At 39.0% G+C, this 13,279-nt stretch overlaps 3 protein-coding genes across 3 annotated transcripts in view; 1 reads left to right on the forward strand and 2 right to left on the reverse strand.

The window, feature by feature from the left end:
* Nucleotides 1-577, reverse strand: part of creb3l2 (cAMP responsive element binding protein 3-like 2) — a 36,017-nt gene extending 35,440 nt beyond the window's left edge. Inside the window, exon 1 of the mRNA XM_005747232.1 lies at nt 216-577. Coding sequence (XP_005747289.1) covers nt 216-314 — 99 coding nt within the window. The 5' untranslated portion in view covers nt 315-577. The remainder of the gene's footprint in view (nt 1-215) is intronic.
* A 1,923-nt stretch (nt 578-2,500) lies between these two features.
* Nucleotides 2,501-9,606, reverse strand: ssbp1 (single-stranded DNA binding protein 1). The gene is made up of 7 exons (XM_005747234.2): nt 9,510-9,606; nt 7,608-7,683; nt 7,352-7,409; nt 6,991-7,131; nt 5,199-5,286; nt 4,358-4,446; nt 2,501-4,048 (listed from the first exon to the last, which is right to left on the reverse strand). The coding sequence occupies exons 2-7, from the start codon at nt 7,629-7,631 to the stop codon at nt 4,005-4,007; spliced, it is 444 nt and encodes a 147-aa protein (XP_005747291.1). The 5' UTR covers nt 7,632-7,683; nt 9,510-9,606; the 3' UTR covers nt 2,501-4,004.
* Nucleotides 9,607-10,571: 965 nt separating this feature from the next.
* lamb1b (laminin, beta 1b) overlaps nt 10,572-13,279 on the forward strand; it is a 30,726-nt gene continuing 28,018 nt past the window's right edge. Inside the window, exons 1-2 of the mRNA XM_013914382.1 lie at nt 10,572-10,713; nt 11,065-11,240. Coding sequence (XP_013769836.1) covers nt 10,680-10,713; nt 11,065-11,240 — 210 coding nt within the window. The 5' untranslated portion in view covers nt 10,572-10,679. The remainder of the gene's footprint in view (nt 10,714-11,064; nt 11,241-13,279) is intronic.

Genomic DNA, 13,279 nt, shown 5'->3' on the forward strand with positions numbered 1-13,279 from the left:
ACACACACACACACACACACACACACACACACACACACACACACACACACACACACACACACACACACACACACACACACACACACACTCCCCCCTCCTCTCTACTAATACCTCATCTAAGTGAGATAAGGGTGATCATCCCCCGCTGAGCAGCTGCAGAGCCTATCACCAGACCCCTGATCGATCATTTACACCCCAGCTAATCGATCACTTACTGTGGTGTTGAGCACACAGTCGATTTCTCCGGCCTCGGACAGCTCGCTGAGGTTCCTGTCCCAGTGAAGAAACGACTCACTGCTGTCCAGGATCTCCATGATTTCCTCCACACTGTGGCCTTGTTGTTTTTTTCCCCTCCTCCTCCAGCAGCAGCAACAGCAGCACAAACACAGCGGGGCTCTGTTGCAGTGCAGACAGTCAGGCTGGAAACCTCAAACTCCAAGTTCTCCACAACTTTTTGGAGTGAAGGCAAAGAAATAAAAACACAGTCGAAACACGTCCAGTCGGTTCAGATACAGAGAGATAAATGTGGGAGAGAGCTGAAGCAGACGCATTCAAGCTGAGAGCTGCTGCTGTTGTTGTTGTTGTTGTTGTTTATCATCTCTCCTCTCTGGATTAGGGTCCACAGAGTGTTTCCACCAGGCTCCCCTTCCTTTTCTTACCTCCTCCTCTCAGACACAGGAATGTGTGGGAGGAGTCACAGACAGCGAGACGGAGGAAAAAAAAAACAAAGCAAACTCAAGTCTTAATCTCAGCCTTTAGTACAACTGATAAAGACCATCAAACATCGCAACATATTAAAAAACAGAACATGTAAAAGCTCCGTCATTAACTTTTGCTACTAGTTTGAAAATAGTCAGGTTAACTAAGCGGAGCTTCCGGTCTCTAATTTCAAAATAAAAAACCTAATAGTGATTGCAGAGCTTTTATTCTCGTTGTTGGCAAAGAAAAAATGTCACTAATTTAACAAAAACAAAAATATTGTTTTAATAATAATAATAATAATGATAATACATGCAAAGATATTGATTGCATACAAAAATATTTGCTTTTGTTAATTGTGATGTAAAAAAATACTACTACTAGTACCTTGTTGTAACAATAATAATAATAAATTATTATTATTAATAATAATAATAATAATAGTCAAGTTTAGACATTTGTATAATTATTATCTAAAGCTTATTTAGAGTTTCTTTAAAAACAAACAAACAAACCTATTATTATAGCATCAAAGCCTTTACATTGTATAATCAACTTATCCAGCCGCCAGAAGTCTTCAGCTTAGATTTAAAGATTGCATGGTTATCTCAGCAATTTTCTTACATTTAAATATAAAACCAACAACGTCTTGTCAAAGGGCTTTCGGGGTTTTGGTTAAATTTAGTTTTAGTTAAATTCTGTTTCCCAAAAGTTGTTTCTGTTCATCAGGCCGTAGCGTTTTCAGTGGGAGAAACGTTCTCTCCTGAGAACGTCTTGGGGATTTACTTACCTGGATAATTGAGCATGCATCAAGAAATTCTTTGCACACATACATTTCATTGGAACATTTTCAAAGATTATATTTATGTATCTGAAACTATTGCTGCACAATTGTTGCTGTTACAATTGTGAAGGGTGTCTCCTCTAATCCAGTATATTTTTTTAGACATTGTACAAACTATTAACTCTGAATGTTTTTTAAGTAGTGTGGTCATTCCAGCATGCAAATATTACACAATGTTTAGATGATTGTAAATTTAAACTTAAATTAATTTATCCCTAGGCTATCCCTTAAAAATGTAACAAAAATAAAATAAAAAATGTTTTAATTACAATATTAGAAATAATTAGAGTAGTGTGACTGCTTTGAAGATTGGTGCTGCTTGAGATCTAATGGTTAAGTATGACGCTTTTTTTTTTCTAACTTTTAGCATGAAAATGAATATTATAGTGTTTTTCTTATTAAAAGAAAAAATATCAATTGTATATTTCTAGTCCGTGAGTTATGAAGGGAAACGAAACTAAGCAAAGTTACAAACTAAAGTCAATCCTGTCTTTCAAAAAAACCTTTTATTTTTTTAAATAACCCGAAGCTACTTCCGGTATCACTGTGGTTGATTGGACTTGAATCCACAGGGTTCTCCCGTAACTCAACCGCCCGCCCACATTCGTCCGCCTGACCAATCACATCTCTTCTGTATTTAAAGCTCCTCAGAGCCTTTCACTGACAACCTGCGCAGCCAATCAGGAACTTCAAAAACTCGTGCGACCAATTACTTTAGGCCAAGAATACCTTCTCGTCTTAATCCCACCCCGGCTGCTACTGAAACAGCCAATCACATTATTCTGGTTAAAACAAAAACAAAAACACGGGTTTAAAGAGTTCATTTTAAAACAATATTTGAAAAAAATATATACCGTAACTATAAAAATTACATTTTCAGCTTATTTCAAACGTTTTCTCTCATTTTGTTTTGTATATTTACCCAATATAAAGTAATTTTTAAGTGCATTTAATAAATATTTTTAACAAATGTTGTTTATTGTATCTTTAGGAACATATATCTATTAAAAAAACAAACAAACAAATGTCTAGTATGTCCTTTCTGAACAGTTCAGTCACCGTGCAGGAAGGAAATGAAGATAAACAGATAAGTGCAACTGACAAAAGAGTGACAGAGCAGAAAACAAGAGTAAATGTAACTGATAATATTTGTCAAATTCCCCACATAGTAATGTGGTTATAGCTATAGATGACTCATGCAGTTAATAATGAAAACAGCAGAAATTAAAACCAGTCTTAAGGTGTCGAAATTTGCGAGACATGTGAACCTTGACCTCCAGAGAAACTGCTTTTATTTAAGAGCAGAGCTGGAAGAAAAATGCTGAAAATACTTTAATTTTTTCTTTAAAGGAAGAAAAAAAAGGTAACAAAACTGTTACCACATCAGAGATGTATCTTATTTTGCAGAAGCGTCCACTCCTGAGGCTGATCGTGTAGCAAGACAAAAATGTGCAAACTGCACGCAGATTGCAACACTTGAGATGACTTTGCTTCCAACACAGCAGCTTTCTGCTTGAGGAAGAGACAGGAATCAGTTTAATTAAACTCCGAGAAAAAAAGACCTTCCTTTGAAGCAGTTTAGTTTCAGAGACAGGCACAGAGATTCGATTACCTGCCATAAATCTGATTTTAAGACCATCTGCAACACATCAACATTTCACGCGCATTGAGAAACAAACCTGTTTTGTGGTGATGCATTTTACACATAATCCAGTGACTTTCTGAAAGCTTTACTTCATTTAAGAAGCGGGAGATCACGTTAGGCCATATAAGACGACCTAACCTGCGAGTTAACCTCGGCAGCAGCTACTTGAAATGGAGATTATTGCTGCAGCTTTCCTAGAAAACTCAACGATTTCAAGCATAAAGCGTGACGGAGATGCGATGAGAGAAAATAACTTGCAGGCAGAATTTAATTTAAATTTCAAAACAGGTTTGTGGGCGTTCATGTGAAACTGGCTCACAGGGTAAATTTGTCTTACTCACCATGAAACAACTTCAGCTTATAAAGACAGTATGTCTTTACTGGCACAAGGAAACAAAATCTATAACATTACAAGTCACAGTAAGTGAGAGCAGAGTGAGAGCTGCTCTTAACAGAGCTACTACTTTTCAAAGAGTCCCCAAACTCAAGAGTTATGATTCAGGAGAAGCGTTTAGAACACTTGGATGGATTAAACAACATTAAGGTTATCTGTAACGTCTACGTCATAATCAGTAGGTGTACATTTACTACAGTTGAGCTCTTTCTGCTCCTCCTGAAGCCTCAAAGACTTCATGTGCACCAGCAGGTGGTGCCGCAGCCAAAGATGATCATAGCTTATCCTGTCCGTCCTCCCGGCTTCTTGTGAAAACAGTTCCTTTACTTCACATCCTTGAGTCTTATTTTGGTATAAAGAAGAAAATACAAAAAGAAGTCGCCTTGGTGTTTGGTGGAGACGAAGACAGAGAGGAAGGTCCTTCAGGTTCTGTCTCGCACGTTATCGCTCAGGAAAATGATGTTGTCTGCAGAGAATCAAAAAGAATCAGAGAGGAGAACATCGGGATGACATGTTGACAGAGTAGATGCGTGTCACTGGATTTAGGCTTCAGCTGGAAATCTACGCTTTAACAAAAAAACAAACAAACAAACAAACAACCCCTGAATCCTGTGCAAAAGTCCCAGCATTTTATGTCTTTCCATTGGCTGCTACTGCATATGAAACACAGAGACACCACCACACAGTAATAAACAAGTAATAAGTGCCGACGCAAAGAGTATCCGGCAAAGTCTAAATCAGGCCCGAGTGTGTTTGTATGGGTGTTTGACCTGACCTGCGATGATGGTGGTGGCCTGACGTCTGACTTGGTTCTTGTCCACGTATTCGCCGTAGTCCAGCTTCCCCTCTACTAGAATCCTCGACCTGAAAATGACAATGGTTCATTCGCACAATGTTCTTTTATTCTGAAACTCCTAATGTGATGAAGAGATTCTGGAGCTTAAGACCACAAAAGCATATTTTTTATATCTGAAAACAGAAGTCGTAGGAGTCACTGAGTGTAGAACTCCCCCCCCCCGAGGAGTGTTTTTACTCTGCAATACTAATAAAATGCCGCATGTCTTTATAAGGTAAAGAAGCACTACAACTGATTTTACATCAGGTTGTGTTTATTTGTCACGGAGGCTGTGAGAACAACCTGTTCCTGCCTGGCAGCTCCAACGTCAGCATCTTTGACTTGATATAGCCCCTCTCCCTCCTCTGCACATGTCCAAACCATCTAAGCCTCGCCTCCATCTCTAACTCTGTCACAAAGGTGGATGCTGATTCTTACAGTAACTACTGCAAGCTCTAAATCTACAATGCCAGACAAGTCACTGGGAGTGAGTATTCTTCATATGGCCATCTCACATAATTCCCACTCACATACCGGTCAAACCTTCTGTTTATGAGGGGCAGCCAATCAGAAGAAAGCCAACTCATGTCTGACAGTGGATAAACACAGATAGGATTACTCTGATTACTCTGTGATTGGCTTGGGTTTGGGAACATTTAGAGAGCTGGTAAAAATAGTCATGCAGCTTTATTCCCCCTTTCCCATCCGCAGCAGAGCAGTAAATCTACACATGTATTCACAGCTAAGTCTTCTGCCTGTACAGGAAACATGCAGGTCCTACCCTTTTTTGACGTACTGGTACGCCACGTCTCTCAGACCAGGTTTGAATATAGACACACGATGCCACGTCGTCTTCTGGCTGATGTCACCTGGAATTAGAAAACAGCAGCAGGCGAATCAGATTAATTGGTATTCAGACTCTCCAAAGAAACAAGCGCGCTTGAAATACCTTTAAAAGCCGAGCTAAGCCCAAGAGAACATGAGAAAAACAGTCAATCCTCTTATTTGGAGTGTTATTCATTCTAATATTTAAACACTTTAAAGGCTGCCTGCACGGCTTTTCTATCACAGTGAGCTATGAAACGTGTCTCATCAGTTGTATTTATGATTTCTAATGACGATCATGAATGAACCATAAAGGCTGGAGTGCCTGATGATGACTGAGCCCAGTGCAGAGGCACATGAAGAGCAGCTGTCTAGACTCAAAACCTTGAAATCCAGCAGTAGTGATGAATAACAATCTGTTAACGTTCGCCGACGCCCTCTAGTGGCAAATGCAAGCAGTTGCATCCAACTTTGACTGATAAAACAGTGATGTCACAACAACATGAATATCCCACCTTCAATAGAAGCTCCACATTTAATCGTTTATTTTGTTAAAGTCTATTAGTTTCCTAAATAATTTCCTCCTTCTTGTTACTGAAACATCATCCAGATAGTTTATTATATCTCCTTTATTTGCACCCTCTCATCAGCTCACTCAGCTTTATCAGTGCATTTTTAACATATATTTATTTTAGCATTTAAACCTTTTCAAAGAACACTTGACCTTTTATTTCACTCTAGCTTCAAAATTTAAGCTAGAATGCAGAGAATGCGTCTGCTACTCAGTGACTAACACAGAAACACCGACACTGAAATGTTTGATTCAGGGACGCAGGCAAAGAAAAATGAGACCTTGAAGTGCAAACAGCCCTCACCCTGCAGAAAATGCATGATATGAAAAACATCTAGCAGCAAAAACAGCAGATAATATCAGTTCACGTTGATCTGCAGATACGGATCAAAATCATGCAGTGCAGTACGTAAATATGACTGAGCAACAGCAAAATGAAACAAAGCTGACCAAATCATCACAAACCCTGTTGAATGTTGGTGCTTTCAATGTGTAAAACCAGACTGAACCAAATCAGAATAAAAAGAGGGGTGTTGGTTACTTTAGTAAATCTGAGCTGAAAGATCAAGCTGAGAAATGTCACATTTCAGAGGAGGACGTTTCAGTTTATTCACAATTAAAATACGATAATATATAAAATTGTTATGTTTGTAAAACGGGACTCCCCTTAAGCTAACCACAGCTTATAAGTACAGACTCAAACAACAAGCAATATGCACCAAGTGCATATGTACTAACCTAAATCACTACACTATCCCAAGATTACCCTAAAGATCCTAACATATAAACAGCACTAATCCAACACATCGACATCAAAGATGTCAAAGTCATATTACAATGTGGGACACACACAGCCCACTTTGATCTCAAGTGAAAATGCCCTTCTCTCTCAAATTTAACTATTTAATCCATGAGATATATCAATATAAAGATAAATAGGTCAGTGTCAACAGTATGTTCTAGTTTTTCTACATGATAAATAAATGCTGCTGTAGTAACTGCCCTGGTTCACATTTCCTTAAGATGTGCAGTGGGTCTGATTGGAGTCTTTCTTGGGCCAATTCTGGCCTTAATTTTTTTACACATGAGAATAATAGTATGAACATCAGTTGGAGGTGTATTGTAAGTTTTTAGTAGATCTTTTGTTGGGTCTAAAGACTACATTATACACTCCTACCTGGTGAGCTCATTTCTCCCTCTCCAGAGCGCCACATCTCATTGGTCGCTAATGAGAAGATGGTAACCGGGTTTCGGCCCTCCACCTGTCTCATCACCGGGTCTTGGCCGACCCGACCTAACAGCTGCACCCGGTTTATCGCTGAAACAGATACAGACAGCATATTTATTACAGTTAGCCCAGCATTTATGAAAATCCCCTTTGAATTAATGTGTAATAACTAGACGCAGTCCCGGTCCTCCATGATGAGAAAACACTGCAGCGACCTGATGTTCTGATCTCAACCCATCTGAACATCTGTAAAAAGATTCGAAACCCCTCAAAGCAGAGAGAAGAGAAGCTGGAGAAGAAATTCACTTACATCTCTCCAGGATGAGGCTGGCGTCTGTACTCCTGTACCTCACCGCCTGCCGGATGATCTGAGAAGGAACAACCAAATAGTTAAAATACTTCAAAATGTTGGCAACAAGATTTTTTTTTTTTAAACATATATTTACAATTTCTACTTTTTTCCCCATTCCATCTGTTATTAATTACAATACCTACAAATCATAAATCTAATACTGATTTTATCTGGTACGGTTTATATAGTCCAGCGCCGACCATTTCCTCCTCACCTGTGCTGATGCACTTCTAAGCATCTTTCTTCTGACTGAAGACAAACACAGCAGCTGAGACTGATACAGTGCAGATCTGAAAAACACAATAGAAATAATGTGTGAGCTGCAAATATCTTCCTTAAGCTTGAAAGAAAAAAAAGATTATAGTTAACATAAATATGTTATCATTGCACTAAAATATCTCCCAAAGTAGCATTTCCTTCCATCCATCCATCTTCTGCTGCTTATCCATGTATGGGTCGTGAGGGCAGCGATCTAAGCAGAAGCTCAGACATTCCTCTTCATTTCTTCTGGTGCAACACTGAGGCGTTCCCAAAGCAGCCCACTGGACCACCTGGACTTGTCCGAAACACCTCAGCTGGTTCATCTTGATGTGGAGGAGCAACAGCTCTACTCTGAGCCCACAAACCTTCAGACGAAGCTCATTTCATCCATTTGTACATCTAACTTCCGCTTTCAGTCCTCAGCCGGTGAAGGCAGGAATGCTGACTGACTCGTTCACGAGTGAGAGAAACTATTTTAATCAGCAACAACAAACAGGATGTTTAAATGTGGCTGACTACATGCTATCTGTTTAGTTTTATTTTCATGCATTCTCTTTAACTGTAAAGTGTATTTTGGAACTTCATATGGGGCTCAAGAAGAGTTTCCAATTAAGAAGTGTGTCTAAATCACCTGATCATAATCACAACTCCAAGCTTACTCATTGCAGCTGCACATTTAAAACATATTATACACCGAAGTCACGGCAATATGTGAATATGAGAAAAACTACTGTGTTTCTCCAATTTTCTCTGGCTCAATGGACGTGTTTATTGAGACTCTGGAAGTCTACGAGACTGTGAGTCATAACTAAAAAGACTAAAACTAATACTGATACTAAAAAACTAAACATTTTTAAACATTAAAAGCTAAAATGAAGTGAGAAAATCAGCTCTAGTAACCAGCAAAATAAACAGAATTAAAAACAAAAAGCCAAAAGGAAATAAAAATGAGAAATAATTAGAAAACAAAAAACTATAATACCTCTGAAGTGAGCCAGACCAGTGAAACTGAAAAATCTGTAAGGTTAGCAACAACTAAAAAAGTCCTGGTAGTTCCAGACTGTCCTGTAATTGTGGAACATAAATGTTTTTGTTACCTCATATCGTCTGTTTATTTTTATTATTATTTTTTTATTAACACTGTGTACTCGGTATATTACACAAATACAGTTTGTAGCTTTCACTTAATTGCTTTAATGTAGTACCACTGGCCATGACATAAGTCTTTAAAAGTAGAAAAACAGCTAAACTTACATACAGTTAATAGTCTAAAATGTTTAGCCGGATTGTGTTTTCCGGGCCGATTTTAGACACCATGCCTTATGTTTTACACCTTTGCTTTGTAGTAACTGCTCAACGTGACCTGGTGCATTTCAAGATAGCTATAGGCTTGCTTTTACAAGGCTCGAAGTCAAAAATGTCAAAAAAAAAAAAAAAGATCTACTCATGAAGCAAACTGCTATTACTTTATTTTGAAGAAACAAATACATAAGTAATTTTTATAACAACCCACATCTCTTTAATGCTAGTTTGTTTCGGTGATTTAGAAAGAGTTTTACTAGTAAGTTCATATTTTATATGCAATAAAGAGAGTTCAGAGTTAAGCTAGCAGAAAAATTAGCCCAGTTTATGTAGCACCGACCACCAGAGTCAGAGCTCCGGGTTCTCAGAGGAGCATCGAGGCTTGAGAGCTCTCCCGCCATAGGATGCAGACTCGGAACAAACCCCCAGTAATCAACGATTTTCTCCCCAAGCGCGGATTTACAGCGGGGAGCACCTGGAGACGAACCCGTGTCACAAAACTGTACAAAAATGAGCTCCTCAGTGGCCACTAAAGAGCCGCTTATAAACTTACCAGGTGCAACACTTCACAAGAATCTTCTGTAACCTCACGCTACTTCCGGTCCGTCTCCAACAAGAGTCCGACGTTCCACGTGTCGTTAAAGCGCTATTCCGCTTTAAGGGCCTTTATTTTTCGGCTGCTCCCTGTAGGGGTTGCCACAGCCTCCATCTCACTCGCTCTCCTTTCTGAATCTTCCTCTTTTCCTCTTCATCTTCATCCTTTCTCCCTATTCATGTTGGTCGCTCCCTATAAAAAATGTTATCCAGAAAAGAATTACTAACAATTCAAACACAAATTACCTTTTACAAACATATAGTGACAAATATTCATCTTATTGAGCTCTGGGTTATGGAAGCTTGTTTCCACCTCTGAAAAAATATTAACTTGGAGTTAAACTATGTGTTTATGCCATAGTTCTAAATACAATGATCTATTTTGTGATATTTTAGTCTTTAAGTAGATATACATACTGCTTTTTATTCCTCTTGGTTCTCGAAACCTGTAAGCTGGGGGTAGGGTGAGTCAAAAACAAAACACGGTGAATCTAGCTCCCCTGCAGTGTAGCAGTATATAAACCAGAATTAACCCAGCTGATTTCCATATTTGCATTAATAATAATTCAACATAAATAGGAGATGATCCTGATAAAGGCCAGTCTGCAAATATACCATTCTGGTATGTTTTTAAACTTAAGTAGTTGTTTTTGGTCTTGTGACGCTCACGTGATGCTTTATTTTTTACCCCAAACCTTGAATATTCCCACTGACACTGAATTTATTTAAAAATTAGTTTTGAAATGGTCAGGGATCGAGTTGATAAAGTACAAGGAAATTTAGAAATAAGCTTTAAAGATTCAAACAATAGTTCTGGCACATAAAGAGGACAATTAAACAGAATTAAATCGAGCTTTTATAATGAAGTAATAAACTATGAGCAGGAAACTGCGAATATTAACGTGTAGAAAACGAATTCTTTAGGCCTTCCAGCAGAGGGTGCGCTCGTTTTCCAGATTTCTCGGTGGCGCGCTGCTGACAGCGGGGTGGAGTTGTTGTTTGGTGGGATGCGAACTTTCTACAAGACAACACCCTCGCCTCTGACTTCACACTTCACACACACACACATCAGCACACACTCTCTGCGGTAGGATTATCACGATAAGCTGTCAGTGCACGGGTCCGGGCCATGTTGCTCATAATCCACCTTTTAACCACTTTGGGTGAGTTGAAGTTTTAATTTGAACAACTTTATTTGGCTAAAATTGATCTGCTGGGACATGTTCGCTCCCATCACATGTAATGAGAGGCATCTGTAAACGATTATCCACCGTTTTCCTGTTCCAAAACAAATGCTGGAGGAGAGTTTAAGAGCTAAATAAAACTTTCAGTAGAGCACTTTCCCACAGCTGCGCACTTAATTCTCATCTGAAGAGTAAATTCATGTGATTCTAATTGAAATAAACTGACCGCAAGCCTGCTCTGTTTCTGGCTTTTATCATTAAAACCAAAAGAAGAACGAGGCCAGTGCTTTGTGCTGACATCTCACTGACACCAGTCTCTCCTCCCTGCAGCCCTGTGGGCTCCTGTCAGGGCACAGCAGGTTCCGCAGTTCCCAGATATTTGCACCAAGGGCAGCTGCTACCCAGCCACAGGTGACCTGCTGATCGGCAGGGCGCACAAACTCACCGCCTCCTCCACCTGCGGACTGAATGATGCCGAGAGCTTTTGCATCGTGGGACACCTGGAGGTAAGAAAGGATCTTTTTTAGAGCACAGGTAGCAGAGAAGGCTCAATTGAAGGCTTCCTGCACGTGTTTTGTGTTTAATATCTTACAAAGTGCCAAAAGAAGATAGCCTTTTATATAGACTTTTTTAAGCCTCATTTGACCACTCTGTTTTTATAATTAAATGAGCCTTTGTTTTTTCTAATGGCTCATTTTCTTTTTCCTATATTCATGACTAATATTCCTTTGCTTTTTTGTTTTATTCTGTTTTTCTCCATTATCTACAGTTACAAAAATAAGAAAAGAAAAGAAAAAACAACCCACAGAACAAAATATTGGGGCAATGATAAATATTTTCTGAGATCAGTAAGGAAATAGGGTTATCTCTAATCTCTACATAAAGTCAATTTATTCCGATTTTGGTCAAAGATACTTGCCGTAAACTTTAGATGATAACTCCAGTGTGTTTTAATGTCATTAATTATGATATTAAATACTTTTATTCAGAAGAATATAGGGTTAGCGTCAGGGCTTATGCAGCAGTAAAGCTAAGCTAACGAGTAAGAGCTGTGGCAGCTACAGCAGCAGAAAATCTAACAACAGGAAACTGAGGCTACAGTTCACACAGGCTGACCAAAACTGGACAACAGAAGATGATGAGCTCTGATGAGTCTCAATTTCTGCTGCATTGTTTGGATGGCAGGCTTGTTGATGGCAACAACATGAGCGCATGGATCCATCCTGCCTTATATCAGCAGCTCAGGCGGGTGGTGTTTGTGCTGGAAAGCTGTGGGGGATATTTTCTTGGCACACTTTTGCTCCTTTAGTGGACAGGTGTATTACTGCATTTTAACTACTGTACATCTGTTTATTGGATCATAATTACAGATTCATATGCACGCAAAAATATACATAGTAAGGTTTAAAAACGTACTACGCTTCATCTCACCACTTGTGAATACTTGTCCTCGAGTGTTCTCTCATCCAGTGGTTAGACTCGAGTAGTTTTTCTTTCTCTTTGATTTGAAACCACGGTTTGTAAAAACAAAGCGTAAACTCAAAGCTGTGGTTGCCTGCAGAGCAGATTTTTCCCATTGGGATGATTCTGAATATAATCAGAAAGAAAATATATTGACTGTAATTATATGTGACAGTTCATATATGTCATATGTCATTTACATGCAACATTTAAAGGATGTCAGTAGAAAAAGCAAACATCATTGATATATAAGAGTGGCATTCACAACATGAGCAGTTTCCTTACAGCACAACACTCATGAACTCAGGCCCACAGTTCAACCATGTGAAGCAATTCTAAGTCTCAGTGGACTTCGTGAACCGTCTCTGTAAACAGAGTTGTGGAAAGAGACGTTTAGCCAACCAAATTATTTCATCTTGGTGTTTCCTGCCACTACAGTATTTCTGTAACAGATGGCTCAAAGGCCTGCTGGATTATTGGATTTCTGTAGCTGACATCAATTTTCAGAGCTTTATTTCTGAAATTTTGAATATTTCTAGCTTCATATTTTTCTACATGCTGCTAGAGAAGCTTTGCATTATTCATAGTCTATTTATTATTTGTATTTTACTTATACCTTGGCCTCAGTGTAGCTCCTCGGACTGAAATAGCTGGAAAGCTTGCCTCCACCAGTGTGTGAATGTGAGAGTGAATGAATAGTGGAATTGTAAAGCGCTTTGAGGGTCTCAAAAAGCGCTATATAAATGCAATCCATTATCATTAAAGCTGTTTTAGCTTCTCATAAACATAAGGTTTTAACAGCTAGTGGGTCAGTCTTCTAGGCTCACAGCTAGATCTGTGTGCCTAGAAGACCATATTAGGCACAGGCACACAGAATGGCATCATACAGAGCCAAAAGCAGAAAAAACTGCCAGAAACAGAGCGTCTGAAGATTGAGGTTTTGTCTTGGTTACACACAGATCTCACTATTTGAAACTCTGGCCATGCTTAATTCACCAATGTAACCCCAGCGGAAGGGGCTACATGAATAGGATGACGGACCTATGGATTCTTCGATACCCAACATCCACAATGACGGCGAAAC

Source organism: Pundamilia nyererei, unplaced genomic scaffold (genome assembly GCF_000239375.1).
Source record: "Pundamilia nyererei isolate P.nyererei 1_Seehausen unplaced genomic scaffold, PunNye1.0 scaffold00192, whole genome shotgun sequence".
Classification (NCBI taxonomy): Eukaryota; Metazoa; Chordata; class Actinopteri; order Cichliformes; family Cichlidae; genus Pundamilia; species Pundamilia nyererei.

What these genes read in the sequence shown, in the direction of transcription:
- ssbp1 (XM_005747234.2), bottom strand. Translation starts at nt 7,631, where the DNA reads ATGCTTAGAAGTGCATCAGCACAG. An exon ending in GGGAGAAATGAGCTCACCAG is followed by an intron (nt 5,287 to 6,990) that starts GTAGGAGTGTAT and finishes TTCTAATTCCAG; the next exon opens with GTGACATCAGCCAGAAGACG. An exon ending in TACCAGTACGTCAAAAAAGG is followed by an intron (nt 4,447 to 5,198) that starts GTAGGACCTGCA and finishes TGTCATTTTCAG; the next exon opens with GTCGAGGATTCTAGTAGAGG.